At 39.0% G+C, this 18,487-nt stretch overlaps 1 protein-coding gene across 2 annotated transcripts in view; it reads right to left on the minus strand.

Moving 5' to 3' along the window:
• Positions 1-785: 785 nt before the first annotated feature.
• The window catches only part of BAIAP2L1 (BAR/IMD domain containing adaptor protein 2 like 1), a 69,615-nt gene continuing 51,913 nt past the window's right edge, over positions 786-18,487 (minus strand). Inside the window, exons 8-14 of one of the 2 annotated variants that reach the window (XM_075011119.1) lie at positions 15,109-15,276; positions 14,207-14,324; positions 12,358-12,565; positions 11,957-12,034; positions 11,092-11,269; positions 2,359-2,399; positions 786-1,377 (exon numbers count right to left, since the gene is read on the minus strand). In XM_075011119.1, the coding sequence (XP_074867220.1) occupies positions 1,302-1,377; positions 2,359-2,399; positions 11,092-11,269; positions 11,957-12,034; positions 12,358-12,565; positions 14,207-14,324; positions 15,109-15,276 (867 nt within the window). In that variant the 3' untranslated portion in view covers positions 786-1,301. Of the gene's footprint in view, positions 1,378-2,358; positions 2,403-11,091; positions 11,270-11,956; positions 12,035-12,357; positions 12,566-14,206; positions 14,325-15,108; positions 15,277-18,487 lie in introns of both variants that reach the window. The other variant, XM_075011118.1, reaches the window with a different exon arrangement.

Genomic DNA, 18,487 nt, shown 5'->3' on the forward strand with positions numbered 1-18,487 from the left:
TAGTCTCGATGATACAGTACTGTTTAGAACTATAGTGGATCACTGGATCAACAGTTGCAGAGTGAAACAGACCATTTGTTAGGTGGCTACTGATCTTTGAGCAGTAGTGTGACAGGCACAGATCTGTGAAGTTTGAGGATTTAGGGGCTCAAGCTATCAGTATCACCATGATTAGAAATCAGTTTCCTGTGGTTAGACCACCAACCCTGTCACACTTAATGCTACATAACTATATCCCTTCAAATATAAGGTTTAGAATTTCTGTGACATAAAGGGAGATTGGTTACTTAGCTGTGGGCAAGATAATGTTTAATATTTATATTACTACCATCATTAGGATTATTACAAATGAAGTTTTAAAAATTCCATTTACTCTTCACATTTCTCTGATTATGGACAAAAGTAAAGTAAGCCAGTTTTGTTTTTGTTAATAGTGCATTTTACAATCAGGTTGAGTGCTGCAATGTTTGTTTAAAGACAACTGTTTGCACTGGAATTTAAAGGAAAACTGTTGCAAGATTGTGTTAAGCTTTTTGACTTTTTATTAAAAAAAGGTGCAAAAATTTGAGTAGAAATGGTCCTTTTAAGGGTCATCCACATTGCAGGTGGGTATTTTTCCATATGAAATAGTTATTCCACTAGAATATAACCACTCCTTTTTCAGAGTAGAATATTACTAATTAATTAAAAGTCAAACCTTGCATAATTTTAATAGCTTTATGCTGACACCATGCAAATTATTCAATGTGGACAGCAAGCAAAGAATACAACATGTGCCTAAGCTCTTAGAGGATAAATATTTATTATCTATTTATAACCTAAGACATCTTAAACAAAATAATGCAATACACTATCATTTTATACAGTCAAACATATTCTTAGTATTAAGGCAACAGCTGCATTATTCTTTTTAATAAAAGTGCAGGTTTTTTTCTTTTACATATTTACTAAACCATATATGCAGACTTAACCACAAACTTATCCAAGATATTTTTGCATAGTATAGATGTGTTTTGATAAAATCTTTAGTATTCAGGTAGCTACAGTAATCAAACTTCCTCCATGCTTTTATAACCATGTTCCTAAGAAAAGCATGTGTAAAATTCAAGCCAAAATTCTCAAACATTTTAACCCAGAGCAATTACCTCATTTAGAAAGGAAATCGAGTATTAAAATCAGAAATCCACTCTCTATTTTCCTACTGTACAATAATTACATTTAAATAACATTAGCCTTTGCAAATCCCATTGCTAAACATGGTGTTCACAAGGAATAAAAATATTTTCATGAATGTGTTATATTCATCGAATTACTGGTGCTGATCTATCATTTGTAACTGTTGGTCGGAGTTTCACAGTGGCAAAAGGATTTTCTCCGCTGTGAAAAGAAATATAAAATTATTGCAGGTGTGATGGCAAGACAATGTTATGAGTAGCATGACAATAAAAGTAACTCTCACAAGTTACCAGTCAGTAAAGCACTCACTCAGGTACATCCTTGTGTTTAAATCCATACTTCTTCAGTAAAGCATGTAAAGGATACATGTGAGTACTTTGCTGACTAGAGGCTATCCTCTGCCTGCACTTGTTTCAGGATGTTATTTAGATGTCCCCTCCCTTCCCTTTGAGTTTTTAGTAAACAGTTTCTATTTATCCAAAACCACAAGGAATTAAATGCTGCAGTAACACTGTACTGTGCAGCAACTTAGAACTGAAATATACATTTTCTTCTCTGTACTGAGTTTTACATGAAGAATGAGTATTTCAACTACAAGACACTATGCAATTATTTTTAACTTAATTAAAATAAAAAAAGATGTTTATGGATTTAGTTAGAGGGTTCTTAACAGAGCAAACACTTTTTCATCTATGTAACCCAAGCAGCTTTTACTTCCAGCATCTGGAACTTCTATAAAGCTGGTTGAAGCAGGAGTGACAGCTTTTTTCCCCCAAGCTTGTGTGTTTCCTATGTTTAACCCCAAAACTATAAACTTGACCCTGTTTCCTTTCCTGTAATGGGAAAAGTCCCATGCCTTTATTGGGGCTTCCACAAGGGACTGTTTAATTGCAGTGTACATGTTCAAGCTTGTGCTGCAGGCTCTAAGATGCTGTTAAGTGAGCTGACCTCACAGTGTTTAAGTGCAATGAAGATACACCCTAAGAGTCTTCATGGCATTAGGGAGTCATCAGCCTGCTCTGAAGTGAAAGCATGGAACACATTGCAAACCAGCAGAGGAAGTGAAAAACATGAGATTGTCCCTTATTTTCCTTTTGAGATAATGATCAAATACTACTGCATTAACCTGTAAGTGCTACTTTAATATCTGTTTTATTTAATTATAAGATAAACAGAACATACCTTAGGAAAGGTGGTTTTGTAATGCCATTCATATCAGGTTTCTGCTAAAGAAAGGATATAATCACTATTAAAGCATTTATCACATCAACTCTGAAAATTGTTAAGAAAGATAAGCTACCTACTTGCAGCTGTTTGATAGTAAAAAATATATATACACGTGTATTAAATAGTCCCAACATTTACTATTCCACATTATATGGCTGCACAATGAAATACTCAGCCAACAAGAAAGGCCAATAGCAAGTCAAATGCAGAGGGTTAAGGAAGAGAAAAGCCAGCAAGACCAATGTTTGAGTATCAAACTTAGATAATTAAATTATCTCAACACCCAAATGCACATAATACAAATATATGATGAAGACCCACTAAGATCATCACTTATAAGGTTACTGTTCTACTGTTTTCAAATGTAAGGTCTGTGTGTAAGTGCTAGTTGAGCATATTATAAATAATTTCAGGAGTTATAAAAACACATTGGAACAAAATCAATAACCACATATCAACTAAAGGAGATTCTAAAATGGCTTGAGAGAAATCTACTGATCTGACAGAGAAGTATCCCAAGATGCTATACATCTATTGCAGCATATTGCAATTAATTCTTCTAAATTTGTGAGCTTCATTACTTAAAGCAGTCATAGACATAACACAATATGTAAAATACTAGTGATTACAGTAAGATGTTATTCTGTGAATTGCTGGTCTGGAGCAGCTCAGCTAAAAGAATACAAATGCATATTTTAGATGCTATTTCTATAAACAGGATGTCATCAGTATATCCAGTGGATACAATGTGAAATCATGTAAAAAGTAATGAAATCATCTACTTTAATAGCAGGTTTGAAATTAAAAGTAAACAGGGATCCAGTTCTGATCTATTTGCACTCTAGCCTCGTTTACTTAAATGTAGCTACTGTAGACTAAAAAGGAACAAGTTCAGAATCAGATCCTTTCAACTACTCTTGCAGTGAATAAAATATTGTACATGCTTCTATTCCTTCTGGACTATCTGTAATGGTTTGATGCAATAAAAAAAAGGGAAATAATTTTAATAGTTGTATCTTTACCATTTCATTAGTATTAACTTGCATATTTAAATATGATAAAATATTACCATATGGCTATATCAGTTACTGTACACTACTTCACCTTCTGAAATTCATATTGGATTGTGAAGTTCAGCTAATTACACAAAAGGTGGCAGTATTGCACTGCCGTAATGTTATAATAGCCATTTTTATAGCTGGGATAGGGAAAGCTATCAAACATTTCAGACACATGTCTGCAACATTTTCTGGAGCCATTAAACTATTTCCTCCCTTCACACCACCTATTAGGGAGAAAAACTAGACTAGATCAACTGTGTAAGTCAAGGCATAAATCGGTTCAATACATTTAAACTGGAAAATAAACTATCTTGTTGCTTCCAAAAGTTGTCAATAGAAGAACAAAATGGCAGTTCAAAAATGATAAATTGCAGTTACTAAAATGAAGTTATCGTTTTACATCTGAATACAAACACTGTGCGTTTAATAAAATTACACGTGTCCTCATTTGGTTTATGCTATGCATTTGCGTTGTATGGATATTCTAGATGTTCAATTTTTTAAGTATATACAATTAGAAAGAAAATTGGATGGCTAAACACGGGCCTATAAAACCTTTATATTTACATACATTAAACTGTTGTATGAACTTAGTTTAACCTAGATGTACAAGGTCTAAATTTACCATTATAGATAAAAAGATATTTAGGGCTCCATACTCATTTAGGCCACAATTTGGCAAGATACTTAAGCATATGGCTAACTTTGTGTGTCTGGGCAGCCCCACCGAAGTCAATGAGATTACCTCGGCATGTATTTAAATACCTTGGTGTAGCAAAGCCTGAATCAAGAGTTGTTTTTATTAAGCAACCCTTCCCCCATTAAGATGAAGTATTTTTAAAACCTGGCCTGCTATACTAATCCTTTTATGTGGATTTCTTCTGTAAGGACTATTGCTGCATGAGGCAGAAAGATTAACTTTCATTGCCTCAGCTGTAAACCAACAGAGAAGCAAAACCACAATACCTTAGCCACTAAGCTACCCATGTGTCAGTCAAAGTACTCCAATGAATTAAATTGTGGTTCATTATTAACTGTGCTCATACTGTTACATATTATTCCATTGGAACACTCACTGAATATTAAAGACTATTCTGAATTGTGATATTACATGGAACGTGTTCCCATCTTTCATAGACACAGGGTTAAAATAACTGCCACAGAAGCGTGAAGGACAAGCAGTGAGTAACTGCACTGTGCTTCCCTTTCCCTGAACACGTACAAGTTCCCAGTGTGAGCTCCACTTGGTTTGAAATCCATAGGTTCTTTTAGGCCAAGGAGATGGAGTAGGCCAGGGGCATAAAACACAGCTGGCTTGTCTTCTGATATAGAGAGAAATCACTGCCACTTACACCTACCCCTTTTGGAGTGAAGAGGTCATGGGCAGTTATGTGGACATTGCAGAAATGTTGCGGACAACCCTTTGGGTGCAACCTGAAGCCCACTGGGGGTTGTATATGCAGCGCATGCAGTCCCTCTCTGCTTCTTTCCCCTGTGCCTTTAGTGCCTTGGGGCCCTATAGTTAGTTACTCTCTCTCCCCGGCTCCCAGCACTTCCAAAGTGTTTGAATCAGCTGATTTGAGCTCTGTTCCTGCCCTTCTCACTCACTTCAAGAGCATGAACACCGTGAATGGGGAGCAAGAGGAAGAAATGGGGACAGAACTTGAATCAGCTGTTTCTCAGTGCTTTAGAAATGCTGGGGAGGAGGGACGCAGGGACACAGGGCACACTCAGTGGAGGAGGCAGGGAAGAGGCCAAATGGGGGTTTGAGGAAGGGTCTGGAGTTAGGGTGGGGTGGAGCAGAGAGGAGGGTCAAGTAGCCCCTGACAAAATGAGACATTATATACATTTAAAAAGCAAGGGCACGTGAGGTGCATGCAGATTGCACGCAACTTTGTGAGAGCTGTGTGTTTCCCTCTGTTTCCTTGGCCGCGTCTACACGTGCACGCTACTTCGAAGTAGCGGTGCCAACTTCGAAATAGCGCCCGTCATGGCTACACGTGTTGGGCGCTATTTCGAAGTTGAAATCGATGTTAGGTGGCGAGACGTCGAAGTCGCTAACCCCATGAGGGGATGGGAATAGCGCCCTACTTCAAAGTTGAATGTCGAAGTAGGGCATGTGTAGACGATCCGCGTCCTGCAACATCGAAATAGTGGGGTCCGCCATGGCAGCCATCAGCTGAGGGGTTGAGAGACGCTCTCTCTCCAGCCCCTGCGGGGCTCTATGGTCATCGTGTGCAGCAGCCCTTAGCTCAGGGCTTCTGGCTGCTGCTGCGGCAGCTGGGGATCCATGCTGCATGCACAGGGTCTGCAACCAGTTGTCGGCTCTGTGGATCTTGTGTTGTTTAGTGCAACTGTGTCTGGGAGGGGCCCTTTAAGGGAGCGGCTTGCTGTTGAGTCCGCCTTGTGACCCTGTCTGCAGCTGTTCCTGGCACCCTTATTTCGATGTGTGCTACTTTGGCGTGTAGACGTTCCCTCGCAGTGCCTATTTCGATGTGGTGCTGCCCAACGTCGAAGTTGAACGTCGACGTTGCCAGCCCTGGAGGACGTGTAGACGTTATTCATCGAAATAGCTTATTTTGATGTCGCTACATCGCAATCAGCTATTTCGATGTAGCGTGCACATGTAGACGTAGCCATTATGTCATATTTGCCGGCAACTTGATTTGCCCATAATAATGAATTTCTTTGTGTTGAAAAGTCATGATAAAGGAGGAGAATCAGGCACAATATAGTTAATCTTATTTTTGGGATTGTGGTTAATGCACATCCCCGATTTCAATCTGAGATGAAAGAGGGCCACTCATGTGGCCCACTCAGTAGCCTTAGTTGCCCTTCGCTTAGAGGCATCCTAGACAGCAATGAAGATCGCATCCCCAGGAGCTATAGAGCTCACTTTTCCCAATGTACATTTAGTATCCATAGGGCTTGCCTGAGAGGCTATAAATCCATCTTTCCCTTATAGAGGAGCGTGCCAGAATTTTACAGGAGCTGTTCTCTTCCTCTCTGTTTTTCTGTCCAATGATAGCACGGAGGCCACTATCATGTTTATTAGTTTATTTTAAATCACCTAAAATGAATGATCTCTAAAGTCACTGGAGTTAAACTAAGCATCTGAAATACTACACAGCACAATGCTGCTGAGACAACTTAAATAGTGCCAATAATTTAACAGAACTACAGTAAGTCACCTCTTTTCTTGTCACATAGCAAAGAACTCAATGTCCTGCATACTTAGCAACTTCCACTGTGCTAATAAATCTTTAAACTATTGCTAACGTGATTATAGTCTAAGAACAAGTTGATCTAGTAGGACTCACCAGATAGCCACAGAATAAATGAACCAATATATAATTCTGACGCTACATAATTGTTAAGGCTCATTTATTCTTTATCCAAAAATGAAAACAGCAAGCGTATCATAATATAGGTGCTTTGTTCACATAATTATTTTGGAAGTCCCTAGATTATGGTAGTACCTCAGTGGTACAGGCACCTTGGGAAGGGCAACAGTTTGTAACTCTGAACAAAACATTCAGAAGTTTAGAACTCAATATTAACATAGAACAGCTGTGAGGTAGTGGAGAAAGGAGTGCCTGGCATCCTAGGAGCTAAAGGAAGTCTGTGGGCCCAGCTAGCCCTGCTCTGCTTTATCTGAAATCAATACCAGGTATGTAGTTGGGAGAAAAAGGAAGGAGTCTGACTCAGTTTGGGGCTGACTAATGAGGAAGCAGGAGGTTGGTTTGGCCGTCTGAAGGCACAAACCAGAGCCTGTCCACCCAGCAGCCCTGGGAGCAAGTAACTCCCATCTCCACCCCACTGGTCTGAAATGCGTGGATGCCTGCAGTCCCTGCGTAACAGGAGACAGGTGCCAGGCTGCAGCCTCATTCTTAGCTCCCCTGGGGCTGGTCAGTTTGCTGGCTCCCAGAGTGGAAGGGAGCCAGGAACCAGGGGCAGCCTGCAAGAGGAGGGGAACCAGGAAGCAGGGGCAGTCTGGCTCCCACCTCCCCTCCACTCCTTGGAGCTTCTCCCTATCTTTCCCCAGCTGCATGACTGTCAGCTGCGTGGCTGGGGGAAGGCACAGAGAAGGGGCTCTTAGCTTGCCAAGCTGCCTGCATCTGCGGGCAGCTAGGCAGGCTGACAGCTGCAGAGCAGCTTCAGGTTGTGCCTAACTCATGTTAAAGCAAGTTACTCGCATCTTGAAGCTGCGTATTTCAAGGGTTTACTGTACACCTAAGTGCCCTGTGAGAAGCGATCATATAAGAAAACAGAATAATGTGTTGAACTACTGGTTTCTTTTTAAGCTTGTAGTTCCAGTAGATACACCAGTACCTTTCTCCTATTTTCTGCACATTGCAAATTAGTATCTGAAAATACATACATACATAAGTAGAAAAGTCATACACAAGTGAATATGTAACATATTAAAATGTTTTTATATAGGTTTTTTAAACTCCCCTTTAATGTAATAGGCCAATATTTTAATATCCAGATTAATTTCAGTATATATATTGTAACAAGGCACCATTTGTTTGGATTCCCCCCCTCCAATAAAAATCTATAAATATCATACAAAAGATGCTTTCTATAAACTTTAGGTATCTTTGGTAATTACATAAAAACACAAACCACATCAGAAAAACAAAATGAGCAGCAAATGTCACTATGTATCGGAAATAATCAGGTAGCCCTTTTACAGCAATTTTAAAAAATTCCTATTCACAAGCAATATGTTAGACCAAAACCTCCAATGCTGCTACCATGACTATGCTTCTAACCCAGTGAGAACTAGCACAAGTACACATGCACATCCAGGAGAATCACACATCTGCTCCTTAGCATAGTCTTTGTGAGACACTTACTTTTAAGGGGAAGTACTGAATTATTTATGAAATTTTCTCATTTGTCAGGGAATCTCTGAATTTTTGCATCTGCAAGTGACACGTTTTCGGTTGTCACGACAAGTAATTTTTCTTGTGTATGAATATTCTCGTGAAACACATAAGCAAGACAACTGAGGATGAACATGAAGCTCATTGCATTGGATAACATATGTGGTAATAGAGGACGTTTCCAGGAGAACTTTGCTACTGGACATCTGGCAAATCTTGACAATTAATTCGTCAAAAAAATACTGTTTCTTCCTCAAGGAAAAATCAGAATTTTCTCCCTCCTTTCTGGGCATGTCAGACTTCATTATTTCACATGTGACTGATCGCCTTCCCTGCCACACTTTATTATTTTATAATTAAAGGAAATAGTCCGACTTTCAGATAGATCATCCTAACTTGTATTTATAACTAATTAATATATTCAATGCAAATCTTTTTGCTTGAGTTCACATCTTCAAAATAATACTATTGTGATATTTTGGATAACATTTACTGATTGTTTCTTAAATCATTATTAAAAATAGTATTTACTAGTTCATAAATCTCCAGAAATATTGCTCATACTCTATATTTTTGAGATACATGTGGACAGAAAACCACAAATATATATATATACAGACATAAATATATGCAGTAATCTATTTTATCTGACCTAAAAAGGTGCCTACCACCATTGTATGTAGGCACTTGTACATACCTATATGAATAGATTAATTAAAAAAGAGAGACACACACACACCTATCTGGTAAAGACTGGTTTTTGATCCCATATGAAAGTTACTGCTCTTGACTATTGCTACTATCATATACATATGATAACTGAATATTTCAGTTTCTGCTTTTCATTTCCCCAGAAGAATGTTCTGAGACTCCTCTATTTCACATTGCTACAATATAAGATTTACATGAGTATTCTCATTTCTACTATATGTGCCAGCGGATCACTTAGCAAGCACAAACATGACACCTATGGTGCTAATTAAGTTTACTGTAGTTATAAAATATTTAATTCAGTCCTATTAATTTTCTGTTTATTTCTTGTGCAGTAACTAAACATGCATTTTGTTTTGTTATTCATTTGCAACAGAATGGTATGCAACATGGAATATAAGGAAACTCACTATGGAATTACACACTTATCCAGTCTGGCATCTTACTGAGCAGCTGCATCTCGGTTTCAGCAGAGCTTCTACTAGTGCCTTATGGGCTACGTCTACACGTGCCCCAAACTTCGAAATGGCCACGCAAATGGCCATTTCGAAGTTTACTAATGAAGCGCTGAAATGCATATTCAGCGCTTCTTTAGCATGCGGGCGGCAGCTATTCCCAAATAAGGGGACTTCGAAGTAGGCGGGGTCCTTTCCAAAAGGAGCCCCGTCTGGACGAGACGCGCGGCGGCAAGCCGCGTCAATTTCGAAGCGCCGCTGCCGCCCGCATGCTAATGAAGCGCTGAATATGCATTTCAGCGCTTCATTAGTAAACTTCGAAATGGCCATTTGCGTGGCCATTTTGAGGTTTGGGGCACGTGTAGACACAGCCATGGACTGTTATATTAAAGCAGCTTTTTTCCCCCCTCAAAGCGTGTATTCTGCTTCAGGAATTTTGGGAAACAATCTGAGCAAAATCATTTATGAGAATTAGGTGTACAGTAATCAAGATAAATAATTAAATCTGAATACAAATGATTTAACTATCGAGCTTACAAATTAATAGATAAAAAATGCAGCTCATTCAGTCGTGTGTTTATAGGATATAGGACTTAATGTGAAGGTCTAAATCCTCCCCCTGGCCAGTGTAGGATTTTTTTTTTTTTTTTATAGACTATGAGTAACATTCTGCCATTAGTTATACCCACACAATACCATTAACTTATACGGGGCCTCAAAGCCATTTCTGAAGGCAGAATGTGGCTTATCACTCTCAATTACTCGGACTAGTGCAATTTTTAAACAACATAAGTGATGAGCTTTGCAGAGTCTCCTTGAAGGAAGTCAGGGCTGCAAATTAGAAAGGAAAGTGGAAGGAAGTCTGCCTAGAACTCTTGATATTGCTGACGATGCCTGCAGCAGAACCAATTGGGTGACAAAGTCCTAAAAAACTCAGCAGTGAGCCTTTGGAAGAGGTTTGGAGAGGGAGGAGCTGATACACTTAAAACCTGGGAAGAGACTGTGGTAAAGGCTCTGAACCAGGGCAGATAGGAAGTGGTCCGGGGTGGAGCAAAGGGTCGCTTTTGTCAGGCCTTGACTGCTTATTGTAAAGGCACAGGACTGGTACTCACCAGAGAAGGAGGGAGTGGGACTGCTGTCCCACTACTAGCCTACTGAAAAAGGTGCTGAGGAAAGGACTACTGAAACCTCTTGATCCAAATGGCAAGGCCTAGTGAGTCCAGAGGTGGACTGAAGGACTAGTGTAAGGCCATGGGCTATTATTTGTTAGACAGAACGGGTGGACCTACCTGTGACTTGGCTGGAGGGCTGAGTTACAAGAATCACCCCACCATGGGGCTACAATGGCTATCAGCAGGGAGTGTTAAACACTTGCTACACTGCACTATGCCCAGATACAAAAAGGTGTGCTAACAAATGAGGCACATGTATATGTAAAGTTCAAGAACAAACAAGACAGGACACTACACTGAGCCTGCGCATTCAGTCAGGTGGCCTGACTAATGATAAGAATGGAAAAGAACAGGTGGACCGGAGATAACTGATTAAATGCTATGCAATTTTACTCACAGGAGCTGTGTTTTCTGGTCTGGCCACCGGTGGTTTAATAGTAGTAGTTTTGGAAAAATCTGCTCTCATATCTGAAGTTATGCCTGTTTGTAAGGATCCCAAATAATCTGGTGGTGGGAGGACAACACCACCTTTGTCTGCTAGGTTTATAGAGCTGATACTTCTGATTGGTGCAGGGCTAAAAGGTGGGGGGAAAACACATAACTTAATTAAAACAAGAAATGTTACTGGTTTGGGCCCTAATGCAGAAAAGAACATTAAAAACATGCTTAGCTTTTAATACACGAATCACCCCATTGAATTCAGTGGGACTACTCACGTGCTTAAAGTGTTTTAATAGCTATGGGTCTTTGGGTAGAAGAAGATGGTATGTAATCAAGGGATATAAGAAAGAACATACAAAGTTAGGAAATACTTAGAACAATAACACTCTAGGAGAAATCAGTTTAAAAAGAAAAAAAGTTCATGAGAAAATATGTGACTGAATTTCGAGGGTCTTTGTCCAGCCAGAAGAAAAAAGCTTAATGGTTCCTACTGTGTTTGGCTTATGAGAGCAGGAAAGGGGGATGGATTTAACTGAGTGGAGGCAAGCAGGAGTACAGAAAGTGACCAGAGAAGATGGGGTCACCAATTTATCATGCGCATTGGGGAGGAGAGGGTGAGGAAGACAGAAAGATTTAGAAAGTGAATTCTGGAAGGACTTCTCTCTTTCATCTGTTATCAGCAAGCAGACCTCACCTTCCCACCCCTGGTAACAGTGTCGGAGTGGTTATTTTAAGATTGGCTGGGTGCACCACTGGGACAAAGACTTTTTGTAAAGCTTAAAAGATCTTTAAACAGTTCAAACCGCAACTAACAATATTACCTTGGCACTGGGACATGTACTGTTTCATCAGATGGCTCTTCCAGTAGTTTTGTGTATGATGATGGAAACCATCCTTTCCTACAAAAGAAAAAAAATGGACAACCTGATATAATTACTAGATGATTTGTATTTTATCTGATGGCACTGAAAGGAAGAGAAGGCTAAACAAGGCTGAGTGAAGTTTTAGCTTTTGTGCCTGGCTTTTGGTGATACTGTTTTCTGGGGATTTTGCATGGCACATTTGCCTTCAGGGTAACACTTTCCTGACTGCTGAACCCCCTCAGAATTCCCAAGCAACAATACTGAGCAGAGAACTAAAACACACTTGCTCATAGACAAAATAGAATAAGTAGTATTTGTTTTGCTGATCCTGCAATCAGGTAATACGTAGATTGACTTACACTTTAGTCATGTCATGTTCCCCATAAAGCCAGCCATCCTTTTCTTCAGCTATAAGAAGTGTGATGACATCTCCCTGTTTAAAGCTAAGTAATGTCTTGTTAGCGCCAGCAGTATGTGGAAAGATAGTTTTTACTTTCTGCCTTTTCATTATGTTCAGTCCTGTGGCAACAGAAGTTGAACGTGATAAACTGGTATCATCCGAATTACCTGTAATTAAAATAAATAAATAAAATAAAATAAATAAATAAATAAAATCAATGTGACAATAATCACAGGGTAACAGAGCAAAATGGGTGCCTAAAAGAGACAGGTACTACAACGTTTCGCCAAACAGCATAAAGTATCTATTGCTCTAGCTCAACAGTTTCCAGTTAAAATCTTCAATACTGAGACTTGCAAATAATTAACATTAGCACAATATTCCTTCTGCTAAGTACTATGGCTATTGCAATAACTTTAAATTAGTAAATGTAAAACAGGTACAGAGTTTAATTACCTCAATGGGTTTTCTTCAGTGACTGAAAGTTGCTAAAGTACACATTGATGAGAAATCATACATACAGATGCAAATTTTTTGTTCCATAAGATTTTTAATTGTGTTCCCAAACTAAGGACCTAAAACTCTGATTTTTCACATGTACCAAGCACACAGTTTCAGTACAAGTCAGTGAAAGTTTCAGTTGTTTGACACCACTAAAAAGTCAGGCCATTACTGTGACTACAGTGATATGTGAAATTATTGTCAATGACATAACGGCGACACCTAATAAATGGTTTGTGTTTGCTTGTTTCTGAGCAGAAGATTCATGCATTATTTTGATTACCTTGGAGAACTCTGTGCATTCTTTAACTTGCCCTTGGTTTTTTTTCCACCTCCCCATCAGGATATAATTTAGAGATACTATTTTAATAACGCTACAACACATCCTGATTTTGATGAGATTTCCAAATCTTAACAGGATTTTCCATCCGAGCACAGAGAAAATTTAAACAATGCAGTATTTGTTCATTTTCACTAATTGAATGCACTGAAATAATCATTCAAATTAAGAGAATGAGTTAAATTAGAAAAGTTAGTAATTTCCATTTGACTTCAAAAAATGCAACACCAATATACCAAGAATAAAAAGTGACAGTCATGTGACTGACTGAACACTTAATTTGATGAATATGATACTTAAAACTTCTATCACAATTTCACTAGAGAATTTCAAGAGCTTTACAAGCATGAAATCAATGTCCTTCAGCACTGTATTTCTATTTTTCACCATTTTATAGTTGGGGAAGTTAAGGCAATGAGAACTTAAGCATGGGATTTTCAATGTCTCTGTTAGCTTTAATCTACCACCATTGGGTGCTTTTGAAAATCCCCTTTTGTGTCTTGCTTACAATTAATCAGGAAGTAATGGGCAGAGATTAATAGAGCCCTGCAAATCCACAGATATCCATTTTACATCTGCATCTAGACCATGTATGTGGATCATGGATTGGATATGGATACAAATTTTGTATCTGCATATGGCTCTAGAGATTACAACAGACTCTAAATATCCTGAACTATGCTTTTACCACAAAACATCTTTTCCCCTTCTGAATTTTTCTTATTAAACAGTAATGATATCTTTTTACTAAGAATACTGACATTTTGGAATGACAATTCTGCCTTCCCCCATAATTTTTCTGCATGCCTCCTGGAATGCCAAAGATATAATTTCATATATATATATTGATTATTTAGTAGCCAAGACAGCATGCCATCTATCAAACACTAGTGTATGTCATTTGTACTTACTGTATATCAGTACCAAGATGAAAGTGAAGTCTATCTTTCAACAAGTAAGAACTCACCTGCTGAATTATTTAAACTTGCCAAAGGAACCTTTTGAACTGTTGGTGGATTGTTAAACATGTCAATTAAAGGACTCGTAAATGCTCTACCAGTAGGAGCAGGAGGTACTCTTCCAACCTACAAATGCAAAGATTTTTTTTTTAAGATGTTAGCATAATAACAAAAAGACAGGGACCTCTTTAGATTATTTGCAGCACTGAAGTTTAAAAGGTAATAACTGAATATTCTTATATTGTACAGGTTTCAAATTTTGCAAGGTCCTTAGCTGTCCAATTTCTTCAAATGGAAAAAAAATCAACTTAGAAAACTCCTCTGCCACCTCACTCATAGGGGCTGCCAAGAAATATAAGACCCTTTTTCCATATGATCTCCGGCTGAGATCCAGTTCTGGGAAAAATAATGTTCAGTAACACTTAAGTTTCTGCCTGAAACTCAAGTGAAGAGATATTATACAACAGTCACTGTGTATTTGAATACACTTGCAACACAGGGCACTTAAGTGTACTATGATTTATTTCAAAGGAATTTATTTCTGAATTAAAAAAACCTATCAAAGTTATTTTCAAATGATTGAAAAGAGAGTAACAATGATATATCTGATAATATATATAGCACCCAGAATGTAATTGAATGGAATATTAAAGTTAGAAACTGGGCTGAGTTCTACAATTGGGTCTGTGGGGAAGATCCTTGCATCCACATGTATCCCCACTGGAGCCAATGGGGCTTAGTCTAGATAAGTTTATATGATGGATCTATTCACTGGACAGAGGCTCCAGTTCGCAAATGATTCTAGAATCATAATTCAGGTTATTTGTTATGGCTTTTGAGTCCAAATGTTTTTGTACATAAAAGATCAGGGAAGTCAATCCAACCTTGAGAACTTGTAATGAATGCGTACCATATTATTTCTCTCTGGTACCGGTGAAGGTTGTGGAGTCCCTGAGATTGGAGTGGAACCAGGTGTCTTCATGTCTTCTATCATGTTCACAACTTTTTCTGGCACTTGTGTGGCATCACTACATGTTTCCACCCATCCAGGCAACTTGTACTGAAGTAAATCTGCACACTGTAACCAATAAAAAGGTTACGTAATACTAATTTTTTGTTAAAGCACTGGAACTGTAATGGGCCATATCTTTCTTTAATTACATGAGTGCAACTTCAGTGAGATATATGGGGTTGAAAGTGACAGGAACAGTAAAAATTAGCCTGCTACAAATATTCTTGCTAGGCAGTCTTTAGATACTAATTTAAAGCAATGATATGTGCTAGAAATAACTGCCCAATAGAAAGGGTGAGGTATTGGAATATTGTTTCATCCGTAGGTTCCCAAACTGGGGGGTGCACCCCCTGGGGGGGGGCATGAGGCGACCCAGTCCCCCTGTCAATTCCTCCCATCCCAAGAAAGAACCCACTCTGGTGTTATCTCCTGTGAAAATGGAGGTAGCGCTGGCTTCCTGAGGCATGGGGGAGGGAGAGCTCCTCAGCTGCATCCCAGAGCCGGCATCTCGGGATGCACAGGTGCTGCCTCCCCTCCCCAAACAGCTGGTGCATTTCCTGAAAAGCCTGGTTCTGTTGCCTGCTGCATTCCTGTGCCGGGGGGTAGGAACCCCAGGTCTGTGCCAGCTCCAACTGCTCGGGCCCTGCATGCCCTGCTTCTCGCTCCCCATGGCAGCCATACACTGCTGTTTGGGGAAGAGAAGCAGTGCACACACTTCTTGAGACCGTGGACATGGCACGCAGCTGTGGGGTGTGCAGCTGAGGAAACCCCAGGTACCAGCTGAGCTGTCCCCACCCTCACCCAGATCCCCACATGTACTCTGTCCCCCTGCCCAGACCCCCACAAGTATTCTGCACCTCTGCGCAGACCCCCAAGAGTACCCTGCCCAGACACCCACAAGTATGCAGCTCTCCTGCCCACAAAATTATTTTTATAGATTTTTTTTAAATTAATATACCATGGCTGTGATTAAGAAAAGGAAGTACAATAAAGACTGCATTAGGTATGGCTACGCTGTCATGGGGAAAAAAAAGGGATCAATCATCCTCAATGCATAGTATGCCACACCGTTCTCAGTGATGACACCTTGGGCTTGTCTACACTTGTCCCCATCTTCGAAGGGGACATGTTAATCAGGGTGATGGGAGATTACTAATGAAGTGCTGCAGTGAATATGCAGCACTTCATTAAGCTAATTTTTCCCCATAGCAACTTCAAAGTGCCAGCATGCGTGTAGCCACGGGCACTTCAAAATGCCCACATTACTTTGATGTGCCTTTACTCCCCAAAATATCGAGGAGTAAAGGCACTTCAAAGTAGCGCAGGCGCTTTGAAGTTGCCGCAGGGGAGAATTAGCCTAATGAAGTGCTGCATATTCACCGCAGCACTTCATTAGTAATCTCCCATCACCCTGATTAACATGCCCCCTTCAAAGTTGGGGCAAGCGTAGACCCAGCCCTTGAGGGACGCTTGACAAAGAAACACAGCGCTTTGACAGACAAACCAGAGGAGTTTTTTGCTGCTAACCTTCAAAATCTGAAACACATGAAGCTGTACGCTACTGCAGCTTTTTATCAAATGTTGGCCAAAGCAGGAGAAGCATCTTATGAACAGTCATTGCTTATTGCTAAAGCCAAGAAAGCGCACATAATTGGTGAAACTCTTGTGAAGTCTTGCTTGCTGAAAGCAGCTGATATTGTGCTTGGTGTCAAAAGCAGGAAAAAAAATATTGGAAATTCTGCTTTCTGACAATTCTGTGAAAAGTCGCATCTATGACTTGGTGAAAGATCTTAAACTTCAAGTTGTGGAGGCAGTGTTGGCTTCTCCTTTTTTTGTAATTCAGTGCAACGATACCACTGATGCAGTACAGTGCAGCCAGCTGCTTGTCTATGTTCGATTCATTAACAATGGAGTTGTGAAAGAACTGCTTTTTTCAAAGGAATCAACGACCACATCAAATGTTTCTGATGTTATCAAAACGATTTTTGACTTTTCTTTAAAAAAAGACTGTCACGGGGAAAACTGGTTGGTCTATGAACACATGGTGCTCCAGCAATGGATTTATGACATTGATTACGGCTGGATTTTTTTCTTTCACTAAACACAGACAAGCGTTGGCTGCAAAAACCCTTCCAGATGACCTAAGTGACTCCATTGAATTTGGCCATCAAAGTGTCAATTTTGAGAAGAACACAGTGCTTTAAATATGAGACTTTTTCTTGCTGTTTGGCCATATTTGGGAAGGGCTCACAAAACTGTTGTTTCACACAGAGGTGCAATGACTTTCCATAAGTAACATACTTTCTAGATTGTTCCAATTGAAAGACGAAATGGAAATTTTCCTTGAGCAACAGGAAAAAGCAGAGTTATATCAGGCATTTATGGACCAAACGTTTCAGCTTTTACTGGCATATCTTTTGGACATTTTTGAATCTTTGAACAAGCTCAATTTGATGCTGTAAGGAAACAATGTTTGCAAACATTACAGTGCACCACCATGCCAAAGGGTTTACAGAAAAAATCCAGTTTTGGAAACATTGAACACAACCTCAGATGCTTAACTTTTCATCTTTTGCAACATTTTCATCACTTGCTGAAAATAAAGGTTTTCAAGAACTTTGTAAAGAGGAATTTTTGATAAGATGTTACCCAACATAATTGAAAGTTGGAGAAGAGGTGCTATGTATGATTCTTCTGTTTTCATCAATGTACCTCCATGAACAAATCTTTTCAAGTTTAGTCACATAAAAATGAAACAAAGAAATTGACAGGATGTTGAAAACTATTTGCATTGTGCATTTTCATCTTTTAAACATAGGATTTCTCAAATCGTGAAGAAAACACAGCATCATCCTTCTCATTAAATTCATTTTGTTTCTGCTATTTCGGATGTTAAATTACATTTTTATTAAATTTTTAGACCAAGAAAAACTATATGCGCTTATTTTTAATTTTAAATAAAAAAATTTATACCAAGCTTTTGTGTCTATTTTAAATTATGAATTGCATTTTTTGTTAAAAGGGGGCATGGATGATGGTAAACAAGATTGGGGGGAATGAGAGTTTCTCAAAAATCAAAGAGGTGGCATGATGCTGAAAAGTCTGGGAACCACTGCTGTCATCCATAGATCTTTAAATAACATTTACTTTCTGGTAATAGTAACCCATTACTTCTTGTAGCAATGTAATTAACAGAACACACTACATTAAATGCATTTTAACTTGCTCACGATACAATTTTTCATGCACTACATAATGTATTTTATATTTATCATTT

The sequence above is a fragment of the Carettochelys insculpta genome, chromosome 16 (assembly GCF_033958435.1).
Source record: "Carettochelys insculpta isolate YL-2023 chromosome 16, ASM3395843v1, whole genome shotgun sequence".
NCBI classification, from domain to species: Eukaryota; Metazoa; Chordata; order Testudines; family Carettochelyidae; genus Carettochelys; species Carettochelys insculpta.